Source organism: Anoplophora glabripennis, unplaced genomic scaffold, assembly GCF_000390285.2.
Source record: "Anoplophora glabripennis isolate ALB-LARVAE unplaced genomic scaffold, Agla_2.0 scaffold274, whole genome shotgun sequence".
NCBI classification, from domain to species: Eukaryota; Metazoa; Arthropoda; class Insecta; order Coleoptera; family Cerambycidae; genus Anoplophora; species Anoplophora glabripennis.
The window spans coordinates 277,078-301,407 of NW_019416630.1; the positions used below are offsets into that span (position 1 = coordinate 277,078).

The 24,330-nt window shown below is 31.8% G+C and overlaps 1 protein-coding gene across 2 annotated transcripts in view; it reads right to left on the reverse strand.

Moving 5' to 3' along the window:
• Positions 1 to 4,803: 4,803 nt before the first annotated feature.
• LOC108908807 overlaps positions 4,804 to 24,330 on the reverse strand; it is a 62,926-nt gene continuing 43,399 nt past the window's right edge. For both annotated transcript variants that reach the window (XM_018712948.1, XM_018712947.1), the window contains exons 2-3: positions 8,132 to 8,273; positions 4,804 to 5,625 (exon numbers count right to left, since the gene is read on the reverse strand). In XM_018712948.1, coding sequence (XP_018568464.1) covers positions 5,491 to 5,625; positions 8,132 to 8,273 — 277 coding nt within the window. In that variant the 3' untranslated portion in view covers positions 4,804 to 5,490. The remainder of the gene's footprint in view (positions 5,626 to 8,131; positions 8,274 to 24,330) is intronic.

The following is a 24,330-nucleotide window of genomic DNA, read 5'->3' on the forward strand; positions in this document are numbered from 1 at the left end:
TGTCACCGATTTCCCGTATTCGCCTGATTTGGCATCGTGTGACTTTTTTTGGAAAAATGCATTTGCCGATGAAAGGGAAACTTTTTGTAGACGTAAAAGCCATCCAAGAGGCTTGTGTTGTTGTTCTTATTTTTAAAAAATCCTGTTTACTTTGGAACGCACATTGTATATTATATCGATATATTTCAAGTTTTTTTATTATAATTACGTAAAAAATGCTTTCACGTATGCCACGTCACACTAATGTTATCTAATGGTACAATAGTAGCCTTAGGATATCCAGTCACCATGACATATAGCAATAACAAAAGAAAAGAGGGAGAAGACATGGAACAAGAGTGTAATGGAAGAATATTCACGACATCAAAAGCTTCGTCGCTAGGTTTAAAAAGACGGATAATTACGTAACAGCAGCAGAAACTTTTTAAAGACGTAAATAAATAAGAAAAATAACTAAGAGAATGATATAATATACATGCTGTATAATAAAATATCATTATAAATAGATGAATATTTAATTGAATAATTTATATACACAGTTTTCAAAAAAAAAAAAAAACCTTTTCATATGTTATCTTTTATAAACAAATAAATATGGACTGTATCGAAACGAAACTGACATAACTTTTTTAAACCAAACATTACGTCACTATAAGTAAGTGGTTTATCCAAATATGTAAAAATGTATGAGCGTCCTATTTAAAAATGGCTTTGTTCCTACACTTTTCTTCGTACATCTGTTTAATATTCAGAAATATGGGAAAAGCCCAAAGAACCCTGTGCTTAAGATTCAAATAGTAAGCCTTCTGCATAATGAAAATAAATTAATTCAATTTAAAATAGTGTTATTAATTGCATAATATATACTTAAATAATATTATAAACAAGGTAGTTGGATATAGGAATAGAAAGGGAGGATAGGTTAGTTAGAATTAAAGAGTTGAAGAGCGAACAATAATTGAGATGTACATTTTACCTAAAATAAAGGAAATTGTTGGCATAAATTATTTTTGTTTATAACAATATAAAAATAAATTAACAGAAATTTCTTAGAATGTATTCAATAAATCCACAATAATAACATATTATGAAAAAGAGTAGTTAGTATGATAGAAATTCGCATAAGTTATTTCTATCTCTAAATCATTTTGCCACATTCGTCTATATTGATACACGCTTATGGTCATTGAAGCTGAAAATCAGCTGTAACCTCCGAATTCTTTGAAACTGCATGGATTTGCATGAAAATTTAGAATAAGGCTCATCTTAGGCTCAAGTTCAAAAGTGACATAAGCCCGAAAAATGTCATTGGTCTTTTTTACCATAACTCGGTTAATTTTGAAGCTATCCTACAAAAAAGCTTTTTAAAGATAATTTCAAGAGCTGTAAGATCGTTTGCATATAATACCTTTAAAGTCCTTCGTTTTTTAAAGGGAAAGGGTCGAAGGGCTCGAGACAGGTTGTTTTTTCACTAAAATGGATACTTCAAGCGGCAATATCTCCTTTATTTTTTATGCTATAGGAATGAAAAAAAACAAAATATTTGTTGAAAAAAAAAGCTACATTTTTGTTATCTATCATTTTTTACGTATCTTTCATAGTTTCATATATAAATAAGGCATTTTTTTTTTGAATAACGAAAAATACGTTTTCTATTTTACCGTACATTATTTAAAAAATACGCATTCTGAACCGGTCTAACTTCAGGATCGTATGAAAAACACTAAAACAAAACTAATTGTATAGGGTATACGATTAATTTTAATTCTGATGGAAATAGTACAGCGTTTACTGCTCATTTTTCCTTAAAAAATTTGAGCTACCCATCTGTTTTTGACGATAACTCCTTCAATTTTGCTCTAACTAATTTTTATAAGTGCTCATTTTGAAGGTCTTTTTGAGTACTACAAAAAACTCCCCTTTTTCCGTTATTTGACGTTGAATACATCGGTTCGAGTATTCCCCCGAAAACAAGTCCCCTTCCACTAACCATATTTTGCTTTGTATAGGACGTACGTTTTTAAAAAACGATTTTTTTGTTTATTTATAAGCTACATTTTTGTTTATTACACTTTTTTTTAATAAAGTGCGTAGTTTTTGAGTTATTCGCGAAAAATACTTTGAAAAAGTGTTTTTTTTCACTCAAAATTCCAAGTTTTCAATCGTGAATAACTAAAAAACTATTGATTTGTCGAAAAAATTCTTCGAGTATTTTTTGCTCAAAATTTGATTCTCTATCGATTTCCAGCGTTATTTTTGAAAAAAATTGTCCACCCCCGAGAAGGGATGTTAACCCCCAACAGGGTGGAAGCGTCAATCAGCGCTATGTCACTAATGTTCATTGACCTTTTCTCGATCATTCGTCACGTGATTGTAGAAAATGAAAAGAATTGAGAGAATAAATTAAAACCATGACACAAAATAAGTCATTTCAAAGTTCGAAATAAACCGTCTAATTTATCAACTTCAACGATATTAATAAAACAACCCCTGTTGTCTACACTACTTCTTCATATAAATTTCAAGAACTCTTCGGCGGCGTTCAATGAACCTCCCTAATATTTGATTAATTCCGATGGACATGCTTTCAAAGCATCAGCAAGCCCGCCAACTGTGTTACTACACGAAGCTACCATACATTTGAAAAACGGTATTGTTGGTTGCTTTCAATAATATTTATTTAATAATAGAAACATATTGTATATTTATCTCAGAGCAGAACAATACAATGTGTTGCATAGCTTCAAGCTATGTAGTGAGAATCTTTCGATACGCTTACAATAGTACGACCTCAGACCAGGGGTGCTATTTAAGTCGTAAAAGCGCAAGTAAATGCAAACTTGCAAATTAAAAGTATTATTAAATTAAGAAAACCTCGCCGGAATATTTATCTTATTATAGCATTATCCTATCCAGCACATTCTAACGACATCTAGGGCATCCGTACAATGAATGTTCCTTTAGGAACTTGGTTGAATTTCCTTGGGGCATCTGTTTTATTCACAATTGCACATCTCTGGGACATCCACGTCCTTGGGACGTTTGAAGTGTCAAAATATACGTGCAGTGGAAATTAATGAATATTATGATGTTTAATGGACGTTACTACTTAAAGATATTTTTTAGAAATACAAAGGAAATACTGTACATATTATACAAAATTTTATTGATGACAAACGTTCATAAAAAACAGCCCTGGGTCCCATGAATAATACAGAAGCATTTGCTTAAAGTAAAGAGAAAATGTAAAAGCATTTGCTTCAACGTAAATGCTTAATCTTAAATTAATAATGTGTTGTTTTTGCTCTATTGCAAATCCTCCAGACATTGTAACAAATGCTATGCCCTATTCCCATCCGTGTTGGACTAAAATTTAGACAGGTATCCGCTTCAGCTTAAAGCTTAAGTCCACTTTCAATAACTCAATATTAATTATTCGCTTACAATGAACATTAACAAACCGTTACGCCTACGCTCAAGATAATGCTATCACTGATTGGTTGAATAAAATCTCCTGAAAAATAACACCAATCACAGCCGGTGAAACAGAATGTTGTGTTTTAATGTAATCTTGATCTTACTGTTATAATTTTATCGGAATTTACTTGCCAACATAACTAAACTTTCCAAAACAATAAATATTTTTTCTTGAAAGATGATATTTGTTATTTCTTAGTGCTCTCTAATATTTATATGCCTAAATGTTTTAGAAAAAATTATTTTGATTATGTAGTTCCGTTAATACTGAGTGTTTCATAAAATGTCAACCAGTATTATTTTCTTTAGTAAAATCACTCTTAAAATGATTTCTCTACAGTTTGCAGACATACCGTATACATGTATCCGTCATATTGCAGATATACCTAACCCAATATTCTCGTTGCACTAGGAACATTGTATTGATTATACCCGAGTTGTTTTGCTTCATAACGTTTTTTGAAACTGTGTTTTAATTTCAATGGTTTCTGCAACACTATTTTATTAACCAGATTAAACTGCTAGTGCACTTTCGTTTTCCAGTTTTCTTCATTAAAACGGAAAAGATATCTATAATTACTGGTGACTGTCTCTACACTTTTTGACATTTTTTTATTCTGATACGATTTGAAAACGTCATATGCAGTGTTATTAAAGCAAGTGGTAAGACAGGTAGTAAATATTCAATTTTGTTTATACTACTTTTATTTATATTAACTGAATTTTTTCTCTTTCTACCTAAGCAAATGTGCAAATGTATTTTAAATGTGAAGTAAATACTTCAAAATAGTTATGGAAGGTTTTGTAATGAAATTCTATAGTAAAAGGTTTTTAACTAACGATATATTGTGAGAAATAACTATTCCACGGGATATAAGCCTGACTGGTATTGAATTACACTTCCAATATCCAGTAAATAACTGAATGATTCATCAGGAGAGTTACCACACAAGGACTGGTGTCGGATTTATTCGTCAGTTCTCGTCAGTATGCGATAGGTTTTGCTATTCTCTCCTCATACAATCAAGTTATCATCACCAGCATTTTATTGATAACTTCAATTCTATGCAGTCTCCATAAGGTATTCGAACATAATAGTTACAGAAACGCATTATAATTATTCCTTCAGTTGTCGCCCTTTGTTTTAAATTTGATAAAAAATTAAAAATAAAACAAAATGTATGACACATGAAACAACTAACGTAATCAAAGGCTATTTTAATTTTTTTACGTTGTTCAGAGGTATTTTTAGCCCTCCTGCATCACCGTAACTGCATATTTACCTAGCAGCTATTTTCGCGGTTATGTTCGTTAAAAATACCACACTTCTTACTCTAAAATATTTATTTGATCTGTCAAAATACTTACAATAATGAGTGATTTATTTCACTAGCCTAAACAGAAAAATATACTTAATGCTAGAATACATATCGTTCTATCAAATTAAGCAGTCTTACGAATGCTTCGTCGTGAGCATTTTTTACTCTTTAGAATAAATTCATAAAGTACAATATTAAGTTAATGTTGAAAATATAGTGCAATTACATTCAAATTAAGTCTATAATAAATAATTAAATATATACAGACCCTGTAGGTACTCAGGTGACATTTTGCAATGACAAATACACAATATATTGATTTTAAAAATATTGTATTGTTGGTGTTACAATATTTTCGGATTTTGCGAATTCATCTCAATAACCAAAATCCCTCTTAAACAGATAAAGTAAAAAACCATTACGTAATAGTTTCAGAATCACTTTATGATTTTATAAACAAAATTAAATTCTAAATGTGCTCAACGCCTATCTAGTACTGTATCAACCACAGTATAATTGTATATTACTTATCGCTTACATTGTGTACATCCTTTTCCATTTGCATCAGTATACGTCAAAAAATAAAACTAACATTTTATTGAATGTTGTGAATAAATTAGCGAAAATGCCCTGGAACAATCAACTCAATACATCGACTAACGAAATATTGCACCATGGTGAGTCTTCGGCCTCGTTAGGTTCTGATGGGCGGTTGCGTCACCTTACACGAAGTGCTCTCCAATTTTTCTATCCTCTTGAGATTTTCTATAACCGCATTGTGTTCGTCGATGAGTTTCCAGAACTCTTGCTTCCTAACTTCTGCTTCTTCCTGCAAAGAAAAAAAGAAATTCGATGAAAATAAAAAGGCAGAAAAACTTAATTACGTAAATTTATTCCACAAGGTGTTTTACAAGTCTAAGACTGTTTCTTAAGTTAGGTATTTTAGATCAAAAGTCTAAAGTTTTCCAAACAGTTGGAAGAGAAGTTTTAAAAATGTATTCAAATAACTCAGATGATATTTGTAGAGGATGGATGAAACCTAAGTTAAAGTACTGGTTTATTTAACTAAACATAAAAATATATCAGCCAGGGATGGTTCTACTAAAGAGACACTGTCACTGACAATCCCACAGTTTCGACGCCACTGAATATTGTAGATATTAGATAAATCAATTTAATTGATAGTTTTACTTCTAAGAAATGTTTCTTCTATATTTATATAACTATGATAAGCTTATTTTAAATAGATAATAATAAAAATCGAATTTCTAAACTACTCAGTGGTGTCGAAATTCTGAAGCTGTTAAACTCAATTATATCAATCAATGTTGGAGATGCTGACAGAGACGCCTTATCCACCATAGATTAATATAATTATGTATAAATTTAAATCCATAGCGCAAGTTTCGTCAATCTATGTCAAACACCTTCATATGTTTTTAAGTATATGTTGTATTTTTCAAAAACTTTAGCAGGATTCGGACAGGTTCACAAGAACTTTTCTTATTAAAATGAACATCAGGAATCACCTCTTAAAATATTTTTGCTTAACTTAAGAGTGAATAAACTACGTCACTAATTTTCCATTTTGTAGTGAAATAGGTACCATGTGGTACCTCCATAACAAAATTTTACTAGAAATATCAAAATTATATATTTCAATCAGAAGCATCATTAATTGTATAAATAGCCAAGGAAATTAGACAAAAAAAGGAGGAAATCTCGACAAAATTACCACCAAGCTGAATTTTCGCACAGGTGTTCTTTGAGGTGTGTTCCATACCCGAAATAGCAAAAATCACAAAAATCACAACACTATCCAAGACATTGAAGGTCAAAGTTTTAAAAACAGTTTTTTTCCGCGAATATCTCGTTCCCAATGCATTGAACGTCATGGAATTGGAACTTTGACCTTGAATATCTAATAGGGCGAGGTTTTTGGAAAAAATGTAAGAGAATAATCTTGTAGATAATTAAATTCTCTACAACTTTGATATGACCTTATGGATGTCCGATGCTTACAACGCGAGATATTTGTAAAAACCTTACACCTTCAATATCTTGGGTTATAAATGTTAGCGAGAAAAAAGATTCCGAAAATAAATTTGTATATGCATTTGGGACACGTATTTTAAACCATAGTAAATTAAAATTTTGAATTATTTAAAAAAACAGAAAAGAACTAAAAAATATTGTCTCAAATTATGTAAAAGTAACAATTTTTGACAATGGATCGAGATAGAACTTGGTAGAATTAGCTAAAAGCAGTGATATTATTCCCCACAACTTTTAAAATGTAAATAAAGCTATAGTACACTGACGCACATGCATACTTTTTTTTATTAAAGCAATGTTTTATAGTCACCTAATATGATGTAGGTAATAATGACATATTATTATTTCAGAAAAAGCGACAGAATAGCATTCATGAGTTAAATTGAAGGGAAATACCGAATATACATATTCGTATAACTAACCAAAAAATAAATACATATAACATTTAGTATCCGGGAAATAGCAAATGTTATTTTTTATATTAACTCGTGTGGTAGTAAATAAAATTAATGAAAGATAAATACCCGCACATGACATAAAATAACTTGCGGTAATTTTTTATAATTGAGGACTAGTAATTGGTCAGTTTGATTAACATAATTGGGAACGTTAAATCGACGTACATAATGAGTAATTAGAATAATACTTTTGTTTTTTTTACTGAAACTGATTAATTTAGTAAATAACATGAAAACAAAATTGTACAGGGTAGCTCATTCTCAGAAGATTTTTCAAATTTAAATGATTACTTTTGATTGTTAGGATCAGGTATATAATATTTCAAATAAATATGTATATTAATATCAGTCTCAAAACATTCCTGTTAAATCTGAAGTAATATTAATAATATTTTATTTCAGATGTTTCTGTGTTTACCCCTTTGTGTTCCTCTATAAAGACATTTTTCGATATTTTATTGCAACCAGAATGTAAGGACTAATGAAAATAAAAATATTTTGAAAATCTTTCAAGTTAGACAGGATTTATGTCTAGGTACCATTAAACTCAAACTAAATTGCAAAAAAACAATTATTTTACTAGTTTACAATTACTGGAGTACTTTCAATATCCATTTGTTATAATAAAACACAGAACAAGTGGCATTGCAGACTATCCATTTTTAACGTATGACAAGAACTAGAATCAGACTATAGTTAATCCAGATTTGAGTCGTAGTAACTATTATTTATTCTCAAATTGAAATCTATCAATAAATTTTCCAAACAATGTAACTGAATCGCAAAATTATGTTTTATTTTCTAATTTCTTTACATGCTTACCAGTATTTTTTTGATCGACGCATCTGAAGACTGTCTTGTGTAAGGCTTGGCAACATTTGGCTGATGTGTGTTGATTTCCTGGGTTACTTTCATCTCTTTGCTGCTTGACGTCTTGGCTGAATCAAAGTCATCGATAACAATACTGTAACAATAAAAAATAATTGTTAAATTTGAAGGGGTATGTATAATTATGTCTAGAAGCATTCTTCCGAAAAATCAATTTTGCCATGAAACTATAAGAGTTAGGAAAAAAGTGAATGTACACTTTTTGTCAATAACAAACTGTTCTATCTAAAAACAGCATCATTTTTTATTTTCAGTAGGGCCGTATTATTTTTTTTATAATTTAATGAGTCTGAGTCCCCATAACTCCGCCACTGGTTGCTTGCGGGACTTCTATTTCTATGAAAAAATGGTATCTTATAAGAAGATGTGTCATGCCAAATTTGGCTTAAATAGCTTTCTTCATTTAGAAGTTATTTAAAGAATTCGAATTTTTTTAAAAATCTTTAACCGCCCTATATTTCGAAAATGAAACGTCTCTGGAAAAAAATGTATATTTTTCTCTTATTTTTTTTTATGAGGAATATCCTTAAAGTTTGTCGACTTAATCCTGAAACACCCTGTATAAAGGAATGATAGGACAAGCTATGGTAAGAAAAAGAAATGGAATTATATGGCCCAATGGCTTGTACGGAAAACAGGACAGTTTGATTTTTATAGTTTCCTCATATCAGAAATATTTCGATGTATGTAAAAATTCTCATTGTGCATCAATAAAAGGAGCAACTCCGGCGCTACATTTCTTATTCGTTAAAGAAAACGAGGCGAGGTCACCGTTCTCTTTACTGTCTGTAGAATGAGGGTCGATCGCTAATCGAACAAGAAAAGAGCTGTCCATAGGAGCAAAAAAGGATTCGGAGGAACAATTTCAAATTTAAATGCTAATTTGTACTGTTCGAAGGCTCGGACTAGAATTTATTTTGCGTTATTTCTAGGAGCTTTGATGTTCGTTTGTTCCAGCGCTTTATTAAGGAAATAACTTTGCTATATGCTCATCAGATTACGCCAAACTCGCAAAGAAAAAGTTTTGTAACGGTAATGACGCAATTTTGCCAGAAAATGTAATAAAATATGTTCAGCCTATTTTCACCAAATTTTACCCAATTTAATTTTTTCCGAATTGTTTAAGTTCTCTATATGACCTAAAGAATGGTACAGGTCCCACACTTTATTATCAAAATATGACCAATTTATTTTTTCACCAGCCGCCACTAAGTAATAGCAGGGCAACATTCTACATGAATATAAGAATTTTTCTAGATAAAAGAAAACATTTTATTCAAATTGATATAAGTATCTTCCAAGAATATCAAAAATTATTATTGGACATTTAAATTTTCAGGCAAAATATGGAGACCCAATGAAAGTATTGTACAGGGTGTCCCTGAAAAGGATGGACAACGCTTGACCACAGGTGACCTTGGATGAAAATAAGACTATTTAGCTTAACTTACCTATATACAAAAGTGCACGCCTACTGAGATATAGCCTTCTAAATATAGAATAGATAACCTATTTTTTTCAAATAATTTAAAAACTATTTTTCTTAGAAACTTTGGTACAGTTATTTTTTTATATAAGGGCAAGGTAAATATAGAATTTTTAGAGAATACATATACAGGATGTTCTATTTTTAGTGCCTGTGCGCTAGAGATGGGCGGAACATGACTGATTCGGCTCACTGAGCCGAGTGAACCGGTTCCTTGTCAAAGATCCGTCCCGGCTCTCGCATCTTTGCATCGAATGTCGGAAGTGGTGAACCGAAATCAAGAGTAGTGCACTCGCACAATTCATACAGTGCAGATATCGGGTGTATTATTTGTATTATTCGCTACTTTTTCAAATGATAAATAAGTAGTTAAAACAAATTTTCATTCAAATAAATACAAAAAAATAAATTCACCAAAAAATTATTATTTAATAAAAATTAATTCCAAAATTTTCTTTTTTTTTCCTTACGTGCTTTCTAAATTGCTAGTTAATAATCAACAAAATATTGATTCTAACATATTTGTATAAAAATAATACATAATTCTATTAAACAATCTATTTTATGTATCTGTTTAATAATTTTATTAAGTCAGCTACGCAATACATCCACTCGGCTACACGGGCTGCAGTGTACTAGAAAAGAAGAAAAGTAGAGAACTAAGGGAAGGGATAGTCATGACAAATTCGGCTCAATTGAGCCGGCTCACTGAACCGGCTCCGTATGAGGAACCGGAACCGGTGAACCGGGTTAACAAAATGAACCGGATATCTCATCTCTACTGTGCGCCACTGGCTATCCTGTAACTTTTTTGTGTGTATGCCAATGACGACAGAATGTTATATTTTTAAATATAAGCACTATTTTATAAGATTTTTTTGCTCTTACAAAATTTCGATAGCGTTTATGGATTTCGAGTAAAATTCGCATTTTTATACATTAAATATAGGCAAAAATTCCGATTTATAAAAAATAATTTATAACTGCAGCCTCAAAGCAGGGAATAATAATGAAAAAACGTCACTTAAAAAAAATAACTACACATTTTTGGTATTAGTATTCAATCAATAAAATAAAAATCAACACTGATATTTTAAATAAACAATATCTACTAATAATGTAAGAAAGGCAACATTAACATTTTAAATAAACTGATACTTGTAATCCGTAATCACATTAAAATAATATTACAGTAAATGCTCATGAAGTTACTTTCTTGTTCTTAAGCGCAAACATTAGTTCTTCGAAAATTAGAAATTATCAAGTAATTGTGCATTACTTCTCATAACATTAATTTCATGTTGTATTCTTTCCCATATTCGTTTTATGTATTTACTGAAAAGTTATTTTAAACTGTGGTCCTCAACGCTCCCCAAATGAAATAATTACATGGGTTTAGGTCCGGGGATCCAGGTGGCCATTTTAAAGGGGCACTATTTCCTCTACCTATCCACCTGTTGGACCTGTAATACCTATCTGTACCCTGTAATACCTGTAACCTGTAATAACTGGTCTTTTAATACTACTATTAAAGGAACTTTTTGAAAGCCAACCTCTGTTGCTAAACGCCTTTTATTTACCTGAGGAATTTCCTTGACCCTTTCTAAAATTTGTTCCTCCAGCTGAATAATTCCGGCCGTACATTATCCACGATTTAATGTTACAGGTAAAAAACGTCATGTTTCCCGAATGCGTCTCTCCGCATTAGCAAATGTTTTGTGATTTGGAGTTCTTCGATTAGGAAATCTTTCAGCATATGTTCGAACAGTAGCACAACAATTTCCTTCACAATAACCCAAAACTACTAATATATCAGTTTGTTCAGCAAAAGTATAAATTTCAATAAAAAACAAAGTAAGCTAAAATTAAATCACAGCTAGCTTGACACAGAACCTTTTAATTATTATTGTTATGAATTTGTTTCTCTGTTATATGGTACCTCGTACTAGAATGTTCTATTTATCTTAAACTGATTTTATATTATTTAATGTGTAAAAAATGCCAATTTTACTCGAAATCCATAAACGATATCAAAATTTTGTAAGAGGGAAAAAATCTTCTAAAATAGTGCTTATTTTAAAAAATATTCTGTCGTCATTGGCATACATACAAAAAAGTTACGGGATAGCCCCATCCACACGTGTACCTTAAATTCTATTGGAAAGCTTTTACATCTTGACCAAATGCAGATCAAGAAGGGAGTGCGTAATGGGAATGACAAAGACAAGAGACCTTAATAGTATGGCAGAAAGGACAGAGAATAAGTTCGAGAGACAATCTGGTAACATTACCAGCCACCTACAGAAATCAATGCGGTGATCAGGATCGCCAGCATGCAGGTCTTGTTACGGATGTACATGGTACGCATGCAAATGAGGAGGAAGGAATTCACAGTTGCCTATTAGCTTTTTGTATGCTTAAAGAGGGGTTCTTCACAAACGCATTAAAAATATATCTTACCCTTTGTCCGTTTTGGGGTCGATAGACACCGATTTATTCGCATCTTACATCAAATTCCCTTATGTAGCGATGAATAAATACCAAAGACTGACACAAAATGAATGAATGTAAGTGATGATGGTCGTATTTTTTCTTTATTTTGAAGGTAACAAACTAATTCATATAAATTCAAAAATATTTCTTAAAAATCCTATGAAATCGATTGCAAGATATCTAACCTCACAGTATTGTTGATTCGAAAAATGTCATAATATTTCAAAGAAATTCCACCAATAATGTAACCACAAAACGTACCCATCTTTTACGTTATTACTTACTGTTTTTTAGATGTCAGGGGAAAAAGAGTTAATAAAAATAATTTTGTATCTCGGTTGGGAAGCGATTTACGATTTATGTTCACATGAATATTTTTGTTCAAAATCAAGTCAATCAATTCTTAAAGTTAGTACCTACGTTTCAAAACGGTACACTCTGTATAGTAGTGAATTAATATGTTTTAGCAGAAACGGTCAATGTAGTTAAGTTCATTAGAAATAACTCCTTGTTAATTTGTGACGCGAGAACTACTATAGTAGGATCATATTCGATGCAAAGTAGAGCAAAATATTGTTGGTCTTTTATCAAAGGAAAATCGTGTCGTCATTTTTAAGACGCGTATGATGAACCATTTCAAATTTAAAATGAAATTGAATGTAAAATCTGAAATACCACTTCCTACACACTGCATTCTGGTAGTAACCGCAGTCGCCCAGGTACATCGAGTGTACGAAGTGGTCAGTTATATGCCAAATGCTAACCTGGCGAGCTTGGTCGTAAATCAGCGACCGCCTCCAAAAAACAAATAAACAACAGTGGCGCATACAGAGGTAAAATGTAGTACATATGTGGAATTTAAAAAACAAATTGGTTTATAATAAATTACATTTAAAACAAATTTTTTTATGAGAATAAAGGGAATACTGTAGGTATACCAGATGTGAACTGATCCCTTCATCCCTTCATAATGCATAATGAAATTATTTCTAATTTCTAAACCACTTAAAACCGTACTGCACTGGATCCCTTGGCAGGCAATGATATATTACTTTGCATCGAATATGATCCTACTATAGGTACTTACTAATTTAGGCATTTTTAAAATTGGTTTTAATACTCAAAATACTATCGTCAACAGTCAAGAGTGTATGTACGACATTAAATTTGTGGCACACTGCTGTGCTCATATCTCTCTTATTATTAGACAAACTTGCTATCGTAATCAAGAACTGAAACTGTTAGATCAACTTTAAAAAATATGAGCATGAAGGGTGGAAATACAACTATTTTCATTCCGTCAAAAAGTGCTAACATAATAAATTTCGTTTAAATTGGACAAATTATTTTCAAGTTATTTGAAATAAAAATGTAAAGGGTATCTTGGTTCTTAATGAGCAACTCCGATGTACATACGTGTTTAATCTTATTCGTATAAAATAGAGAACACATGAAATGCAAAGGGAGTGTAAGAACTCTTTCTCTTCTTCACATAAATTGCAATTATAATAAAATTAACATCTTTTTCCAGAGTAAATGAAACAAGTCTGTCGTATAATTCTATTTACGAATGATTTATGGATTTATATAATATGCTTTTATTAAAATAGTGGAGTTAGCTATTGCAAATAATAAGATTATTTTATTAGGCCAAAATAAAGAACAAAGCATTAAAGACGATTTACTTCCTTCTCAGTTTATTGGAGAAACGCTTTAAAACACCCTAATAAATATATAAAGCTCAATTGTTCTTCATTTTGATCCCCCACCCCTGAATGAGGCTTTCAAATATAGCCATCGAAAATATTTACTCCCGTCGGATATAAAGAAAGGCCTTGATATCTCTTTAATAGCCGTAATCAAAGCCAGGAATGCGATATTTATAACCAAGGAAAACATGTGAAATTATCAACACCAAGTATTTCGTTGAGAAAGGTGACGCCAACTCAAGGCGTCGAGGGAATACAAGTGTTACGAAAATAGTCTAAGCAAGAATTAAGAAAAGTATCAAATAATCAATTGCAAAATCATTGTTTAACGCAAAATTAAATTGTTTAATAAAATTCTAAAGTGAATTCCGATGCATATAAAACATAACAAGTTATTTTCTGCTATACAGGATGTTTCAAAATAAATCAGCATAATTGGTAACCTCCCTATTATAAAAAATTGATTAGCAGAGTTGTAGCAATATATCTGCTAATCAAAAAGCATTAACTGAAAGATCAAGAAAATTATAGAACATTCTGTCTACAATGTTTGTCAAAAAGGTATTTTTTATAATTTAACCCTCTATATATTATATCTGAACAGAACATTTCCTCAGGATGACTATTTATTAGATTTGATGAGTGTAATGGATTTAATTTGAAAAAGATTGGTATTTCAAATACCTTCAAGTTTGATTCAAATTTCTTCATTCTACTGTGAATTTATTATTGGCCCATAGTCCGTAGCCTTTCTGAATGACTGTAACCACTGATTCCCCTCCAAAAAAACCTAATGAATTTAAATCCTACCTTAGTCCAAACATGTTTTGTTCGGAGTTACAGGATGTTAAATTTTTATTTTTGTGATGCATTTTCACTAACATCTGACAATAAGAACCGACCTACGTTGTCCTCTTTTTAAAAATATTTTTGGCATCCGCGGATCTTCTCAGGAAACAACTGAATTTCTGAATTGTTTATCAATTCCACACAAAAAATTCCTGTCGTCAATTTCCCTTAAAATTTCTAAATTGTAGTAAAAGGTTCTGCTAGCTACTCCGGAAGAAGAAAAGAAGTTTAAGATGGTGTCAAATTTGTATCACTCGTATTTGGGAAATGTATAATTTTATTAACTGCTTTTATAAGAACTTTTTTATTCGTTTGGAGAGATTAATCGATTATTACAAAATATCCTTTTGCTGTAGATGTATGAGTTCATTCAGAGGCAGAAATTGAGAAGAACTCAAAAGATAGCCGAGAAAAAATAGATAAATAGAAGAAATACTTTGCCAACTTAAAGAAAAAAGAGTCCATACATAGTTACTAAAATCATTCGCTTCTTACAGTCAATTAGCATCTTAGGCTTCTATTTTTCATAAGTACCGTACAAGCATAGCTAATCTACGGTCTACCGGCCGCGGGAATCGTACCCGGGCAGAATTAGCACACATCGATTTATGTACTGACGCCTTAAACCGTGCGGCTACCGACCGATTTAATAAATTGAATCATTTATTTTACTCTAAATCTAACAATTTTAAGAGAATTGATAGAACACATTTCTTGGAAGGAATCAACAGATTATTCAGAATTTAAATTTTAAATTTAAATGTGTGATGAAGATTTTTATTGCTTCCTGCACGTTTATAACGTGTATCAAGTTCTTACATATTAATCAAAAACCATTTCAAAAGTAAAACTTTACCCTGTAACTTTAAACGAGAGGTAAATTGACTTAAATTCACAAATTTTTACCTAAATAATATGTATGGCTACTGTTTTCTTGGATCCCTGTACAAGAAATTGGTGTGAAAAGAGTAGATAGGCATATTTGTTAAATTATCATATTTTTTAGTTTAACGTTTCTAAATTAATTGTCACTGTTTTTAATGTTTGTGCAAGGATTAAGAATGTCTTATTTTTTTAAATACATTTACAAAATTCAAAGGAAGTTTAGCCCCACATTTTCTAAACTTAAACTAAATCATAGCCTGGTAAATATTATTACATACTTCGAGTGCTCGCCATTCCTATTGGATATGTTTGTAAATCTCAGACAAAGTATGCGGAGTTTATTTTCAAGATACAATAGTATACGTTATGAGACTTCTGTTCTCTAACTCATCCCAACGGAATTCGTACCCACATTCTTGCGGTTGGCAGAATTGCGGTTCACGGCGTTTCTATATTGATTTTGTATTATAGTCGATACCTGCAGTTGTACGGGTTGTCCTGTGAGACGATTTCTTTGTAAATAGACGGCCATAACGAGGCACTGCTTGTAGTATCACAGTGCCAAGCAAATAAATGTAATAACTGTGTTAATTGCTTTTGGCCACAAAGGCGTACTCTACCTCGCCTCGTACGAGGTCTTGACCTGAGCCTCGCGCAGTGAAAGCGAGCTTAGTATTTTTGATATCCTGCATGATGGAGGAAGAAAAGCTTATAAGCTTATAAGCAGTACAAAAAAACGCTGATTATCTTTTCTCGCATAGCAACTTAATCAAATAACGTTTCTCCGTTTTTTTTACAGCTTGTATTTAAGAACATATAGTTACCGTTTTCTTTGCTGATTATTAGCTTTTCTTCGTCCTTTGTGCCTGGTGTGAGAATCTGGAGAAACTGAACTCGATACCGCTTTGGTCCAAGGTCTGGTGCGCAGCGATGCCGAGAAAAAGTTTAATAATTCTGCAGAATTCTGTCATTTAATTTATTGGACATAGAAGACAAAACTATTATCAGTGAAATAAAAAAAAAATCAACTGTTTTAATTATTAAGCACTTAAAGGTAGCTTAGTTGAAACTTGAAGCAAATCTAAGACAGTTAAGGTATAGGAAAAATATGTATGTAACAATAACTTAGTAATATTAATAAACAAAAAATTGTACAATATAATATTAAACACAAACAAAAAATGTAAAATGAATAGTGCAATTTAAAAGTACTGTTCAAAATGTTGTCCATTTCTTTCAATACATAATTCACATTTTCGAATTACACTTCTAATTGCATTTAATTTAACGTTATGTGGAATATTATTTATTGCGGTACTAATTATGACTTTCGACTGATCAATGTTATTTGGTGGTATTAGATAAACTTCGTTTTTACTAAACCCCAGAGAAAGATATCCAATGGATTAATATAAACTAATTTATGTTTATTTGGGCATTATGTGGAGGTGCACCTTCTTGTTGGAAAATAATATAGACATACATATTAACTGTTAATCCTTCCAAATACTCTTGTACGCGATCTCTCAAAAAATTGTTATACCGTTTACCAGTTATAGAACCATCAAAGAAATATGGCTTTAATATTTTTGAACCACACCATACATTGATATTAAATCGATTTTGAAAATTTGTTTCTCTTATAATTCTAGGATTATCATGGCTCCAATGGTATGATGTATAGCGATTAAACATGCCGTTGTGAAACAAATTACTTTCATCTGTCCACAAAATCACTTTCGGAAAGTTGGGATTATTGTTTGCATTATTCAAGTACCTATCAGATACAAAATTGTATTCTTTGTTCAAAGTCATTTGTAAGGAAACAATTTATGTTTATGTAGAATTTTATACACAACGTACTCGGTTAAATTATGATGCCTGGCTAATTCCCGTATGGAAGTAATCGGATTTTCTTGCACACTTAATAATCTAATTATTGATTTTCATTGCAAGCATATCCTAAAGAAACTCTTTCCTTCTTTAGCGTCCCATACTGTCTTAAATTTGCTTCAAATTTACTAAACTTTCTTTTGTTAGAGGAAACTCTATTAGGATAACGTTGTCGATATAATTTTAAAGCTTTTCTACATTTATAATAAAACTGCTATAATATAAAACCTGTTATAAGTTAAATTTGAAAGGTAACAACAATTACAAACAAACCGATATGTGACAGACAGCAGTATGCAAAATTGTTTTTCCAACCACTATTTGATATGATTTAGAAAGCGAGTACCGTAAACTAAAGTCAAAGGTTGATTGTTTTCAATTTTTTCTCAAAAATTTCTTTATGCAAAGGCATACAAATTTTCCATGGTTGGAAAGAAATAATTACTAATCAAAACGTGCAAAAAAATGTATACAAACCCATTAAAAAAAATATCGATAACGACTGATATACAGTGTGACGAAAAAAAACAGACCGTATATCAAGTTATAGGCAATACGAAACAGCTTAAATCACGTAGATCAGATGTAATAACATTATTATTGCCTCCAACTGTAAGACATGAAAAGATTGAGGATAAAGAAGTAATTGTTTCAACTTCAGAAGATTCGACGGATGCTGATGCTGCTACAAATGAAGGTTTTTGATCTGATAATGATTCTTTTCTTTTATAAAAAAACTTGAAGTTTATATTGTATCTTTTTCACGGGATTCAAATAAACAACAATTGTGTATCAATAGTTTTATTGTCTATTGTCATTTTTACATTTTCTTCACTCTTGATAAATGTGACATTTTTTTAATTAATATTTGCTGTTTCAAAAAAATACAATGTTCTTACTGAAATTATGTTTCTTTTAAAATAACTATTTTATTGTGAATAAACAAGTTTTAACGAACAATTTTTTATTTGGGTGATTTTTTATGTTTGTCATATTATATCCGCCATTTTCTTTAAATTCCGGAAAATCCCCGTTTGCAAAATTTTTCTACTTCTGATATGGTTATGTTAAATCCTCCACATTGAATTTTATAATGTTGACCCAAAATTCGTAATCAGCGATCCAAAAACCCCCGAATAACAAATTTGAGATCGATTTCTAATGTTTTTTTATTTTTGGCCAGCTTTTTGGGATTCTGCCCCACGTCGCGTCGTACGATGCGTCGTTGTAGCCACACGCATTTAATTCAATGATTATATTTGCTTCGCACTGTGGCGCGAGAATACCATGCTAGGTGCCGCTCGTCATTATGGTTGCCTGCTAAGAATCAAATTCCATGTTTTTATTCAAAAGGATTCTTGGTAATTTGGGGCTCATTTAGGCCACCCTAATTACATGATACAATAAATAGGAAAACAATGTGTATTAGTCTATTACTGCTTTCTAGCAGTATTAAAATAAAATTATTATGGATTCCAAAAGTAGCGAAATTCAGTCTGCACCACTCTCATGTTGGGAATCTACACCAGCCAAAAAGGCAAATGTGTCATATCAGGGCTTTTCCTATATTTGTACATCATGTTCCTAATTCCCCCGTCAGTTAGAGATTTTCCGAGTTAAAGACATTAGAATTGCTACTTCTCTTCCAAATGCTATACTTTTTTATTTCAAAATACATTATACTTCTACATACAATAGTGGCAACAAAAAATATAAAAATAAATATTGGCATGAACTTGTTAAACAGATTAAATTACAAAGGCTACAAATTTTACCCAAAATATTCTGCAATGGAATTTATTATGCAAATTGTAAATAAAATCCAAGTGTAATTACTATTATCGTGGCAGAAATGTTGCTAATGAGAAATGCATATTTCTTTTCTTGCGGTCAATTTGAATATTTATTAGGGAACACAGTCTTGCGTATTAAGGCGCAAATGGGAATTTCTTCTTACGTAAGTAGGTACAGAACAAGTCGTTTGATTTTTAAATTTAAGTAACAGAGATAAAAATAATTATTAATAAATAATATTGTCGATACTTTTGACATTCTTACTTGGTCGCATTGTCTTTGTTATTTTATACATTACTTAATATCTATTAATACTGAAATAGCTATTTTGATACCACTTTAGGAAATGAGGCGAAATTACAATCCTTAAAATGCAGAAATATATTAATTAATATCTAGTTAAATATCAGGTGACCTTTATTTAAAGTGATCAATCATAGTTAGCAACAAGAATGAAATTTTTTGGTTGTTTGAAATTTGTTTTGATGATTTCAATGACAAGTAAGTATCTGTTGTTTCGTAAGTATAATTTGGTTAGAATACGTTTTTATTTCTAATCAAGTTTTTGCTTTCGATATAAATAATTTTCTAAAGCAAATTCTCTGCGAAACTTCCCCTTCTCACTTCTTATTATAAAATAATCCATCTTTTATTTTTGGGAACAATTCGCCCACAAACTGTCACGCAATGTCAGATTCGTTTCCCTCTTTTCCATTTTCTCATAATAACAAAATAATAGGTATTCGTGATTCTCCTACTCTACTGTATTTTTAGCTCATGGGCCTATAAATATATGTTATTTATATTAAAATAAGTTTAGAACCACATCCACCAAAATAATATGAGTATATTTATAAACTTTTCATTCATTTTCGTGATATCTAGAACTTTTTTAAGGTGCTTTCCCATTATTACACATATTAACTATTATAAATTCTTTTATAAAACACATTATTTCTGCTTACGTTTTATATTTTGTTTTTAATGATACTTAGTCAACTGCAGAATTTCCAAAACACATTTCACAATCGCGTTTTCAGATGAGTCTGTCAAACAAATTCTTATGTTTGTGAAATAAAATTTCTGTCGTTTCTCGGTAAGAGTGAAGTTTATTAATGGTACAAATCAGCACACTCGATCCTGGAACTGGCGCCCAAGCGGAATTTGGGTCAACCACAAAAATTGTTGAGTCTTAAATCTCGTAAAATAAAGCAAGTCGTTATTAGCGGGTACCGGTGACTACTACCAATAACACAATAGTTGTTTCAGTTTTTCAGATCTTAATATTTTAAGCTTCAATATTATACAAGGTGTTAAAAAAAGAGTGTAAAATATTTCAAGAGGTAATAGTATGAACCAAAATAAGCAGAAAAGTCTTAATAAACATGGGTCCGCAAAGTAACGGTTGCGGAGATATGGACCACTACTCGTTTTTCAAACATTTTATTTTATTAGGAATAAACCGACAAAAGAAGCTTTTAACAAACAAAAAACTAAGTTACAGAAGATGTTCAAAGTGCCCTCCGTCCATTTCCAAGCAGGCACGACATCTTCGTCTCAACGATATTCGAACTCTTTCGAAAACACTCTCCTAGGTTTGGATTTCTTGACACTTTTGATTAATCCGTAGCTGCAGCTCTTCCAGGCTATTTACAGGAGTACCATACACTAATGTCTTCAAATATCCCCAAACAAAGAAATCTAGAGGGTTCAGATCAGGCGATCTTGAAGGCCATAGAACAGGTCCGGCCCTTCCTACCCATCTATGTGGAAAAGTTTGGTGTAAATGCTCTCTAACGGCCATGGAAAAATGAGCTGGAGCATCATCATGCTGGAACCACATTTGTTACCTCTGATTCAAAGGAATGTCTTCCAAAAACTCATACAGTGTGTTCTTCAGAAAGTTGAGGTAAGCAGCGCCTGTTAATCGGTTTGGTAAAACAACAGGACCTAGAAACCTGTCACCTACAATACCCATCCAAATGTTTAATGAAAAACGTGCCTGATTACAGATTCTATTAGAGCATGAGGATTTTCGTCGGCCCAAATATGCGTATTGTGAAAATTAAACACTCCATTTCTTGTGAACCCAGCCTCATCAGTAAAAAGAATGTTTGCAAGAAAACGAGGGGCTTCAGCATCATGACGTAGAAACCAGCGGAAACCAAACGTGCTTGATGATCATTTATTGGATTTAAGGCCTGTACTCGTTGCACATGGTATGAATAAAGCAGTTGCTCGTGCTGATATTCTCCGCACACAAGTACCTGGATTCTGGTCTACCACTCTCTAGAATTTCTTCTTCTACTCTAGGAGTGGATACCGACCTTGGTCTTCCGGATAAATGGCACTGTTTGCTCAAGGAACCGGTATCACGCAATCTTTGGTGAATTCTTCCAAACATGCGTTGTGAAGGAATCTGGCGATTTGGATAAGCGTCAACATAAAGACGTCGCGCTTCGGTGGCGTTCCCATTAGCACGACCATACAAGAAATGCATATGTTAATTCTGCCTTAGAGTAACCAGCCATAGCGAAAGAAAACTTGTGCACTGAGAACAACTGTCAAATACGTACTGTTTATTTCACTAAACATCAACCAACTATTATAAGAAAATACACAACGTTTTTGCAAAATAAAAAAAGGGGCTAAAAAACATAAAACATTCCATATCTCCGCAACCGTTACTTTGCGGACCCATGTTTATTGAGACTTTTCTGCTTATTTTGGTTCATACTATTACCTCCTTAAATATTTTACACCTTTTTTTTAACACCCTGTATTATGGCATCCATGCCGAAAACGACAAAACTGTGACAAATTATATGTATATCTATCCGATAAAACAAATTATACGAAGTTAGTTAAAAATAAGTACTGATTGCATATTCTGACTCCGCAGTTTCTACGTTTCGTCCCTTTTTAACATATACATACAGTGTGTCTCCGGATGGGGTACCACACTCTTGTACACTTTTTTATTGTCGATTTTTCAAGATAAAGATATTCTTGATAAAAAGTTTAGCTTATATTGTTCCTTTAAATTTTGTTTTCGTTAAAACCTGTATTTAATAAAGTTGTTCGAGAAATGCGGGGCTTAGTCAAAAAATAATAATAATCATATTTTGCAAATAAAAAGATGCGGCAATTTTATACCATATGATTACCATGGCTATTTCCTTATCAAAGTCAACATATTTATTTTTATTACTGCCCATCGAATATTTTTTATTAATAATGCTAATCCTGGAGCAACGAATTTATGTTGTGAAATGTTATGAAATCGGTAATGTCCTTTTCCAAAAGCTAACAGATTTATACATTTAAAACTAAATAAGAAGGAGGTGTTATAATACCTATAAACTTTTTATTGCCTCTAAAAGTGATTTCAGTGATTCACGTTAGGTTATCATTTAAACCGAAAAGAACCAGTTGTGTATCTTAAATCTTTTAAGTACATACAACTGGACAAATTCCATTTAAGCCCTGAAATGTACAAAATAAACAGTAAGCACTCTTGATGTTATCTACTACTATTGTTATTCTTTACGAAGAAACAAGACATTTGAAAATATTAATACAAATATAAACAGGGTGGTCAAATGAAAACGAAACCGAGCCATTTTCACGAACTGCGTCAAGATTGTAGAAAAACACTCAGACTGACGATTTTAGATTAAAGGGGGACATTTTTTGCTGATATTTTTGACTCCGCCTCTTTCACCCCCAAGCAAAGGTAAGCATCACCCCAAAATATTTAAAGGCATTGGGGGTTGAGTATAATATTTCTTTTGAAAGCTGTTACAATTCTCTTTACAACAGACTTTAAATTTTATAATTCCATCCAATACTTTGAAAATAATTTACATTTTAAAATTTAAATTATGTTGAGTTGCTTACTCACTACTTAGTTGACTAAATGTTCAAACTGATGACCGCCCGCTTCCATACAAGAATAAAGAAACGTTCGCACACATTCCGAAACATTTCCGGAATGATTCGACGGCATTTGTCGACGATTCTTTGACGCTGGCTGTGTTTTATAGATTTTACTTTTTAGATATCCCCACGAAAAGAAATCAAGGGGCGATAAATCTGGTGATCGTGGAGGCCACTCAATGCTGCCTCTTCTCCCAATCCAATTCCGTAGAAAACGTTGGTCCAAATACTGACGAACTAATTAACGCATAATGCGGAGGAGCACCGTCCTGTTGAAAAATCAAAGGATCTTCATCATACTCTGGAACATTTTCAATAATATCAGTCAAGGCAGGGTCAACAGCGTCTTCCAGTAATTGCAAATACATTTGGCCAGTCAAATTACCAGGTAGAAAAAACGACCCACCGAAATTTCCAGCCCATACATTTAATTTTTCCGGTTGCTGTGTATGCACCTCGTGAAAAACTCGTGGGTTTCAATCGGACCAATAACGGCAATTGTGACAGTTTACCGTCCCGTTCAAGAAAAAACTGCATTCATCAGAAAAACAGATGTTAAAAAGGAACTGTGTATCGTTCCCTGCTCGCTCACTCATTATTTCGCAAAATTGCAAACGGCCGTCATAATCATCCTCATAAAGTTCCTGGACTAAATGTATGGATGGAATTTATTCTTTTTCAAAATGGTTTGTATGCTAGTTCGATTGATCCCAGACACTAATGCCAGCTGCCTCGTACTTAATGTGGGATCAAGATGAACTTGTCGTAAAACTGCAACTTTACTAGCTTCATTAACTATAGGTTTTTCAATTTCTCGTTTTTCATTGGCTACGTTCCCTGTCTCTTGAAATTTTTTTACTAACTCTAGAACTTACTTCCTCCTAACATGTCGATCTTGATGTTGTTCATTAAATAGCTGAGCTTTTCTATTCGCACATTTATTGTTCTTAAAGTAAAGCGAAATGATATCTACCCTTTCCGCAATGGAATAAACCGTAGAATTTAATTTTCAAAAACACAATTAAATAAACTATCATCCAACTCTTCCAAATAATACTAGAAAATAATTTGGAATCCATTAATTT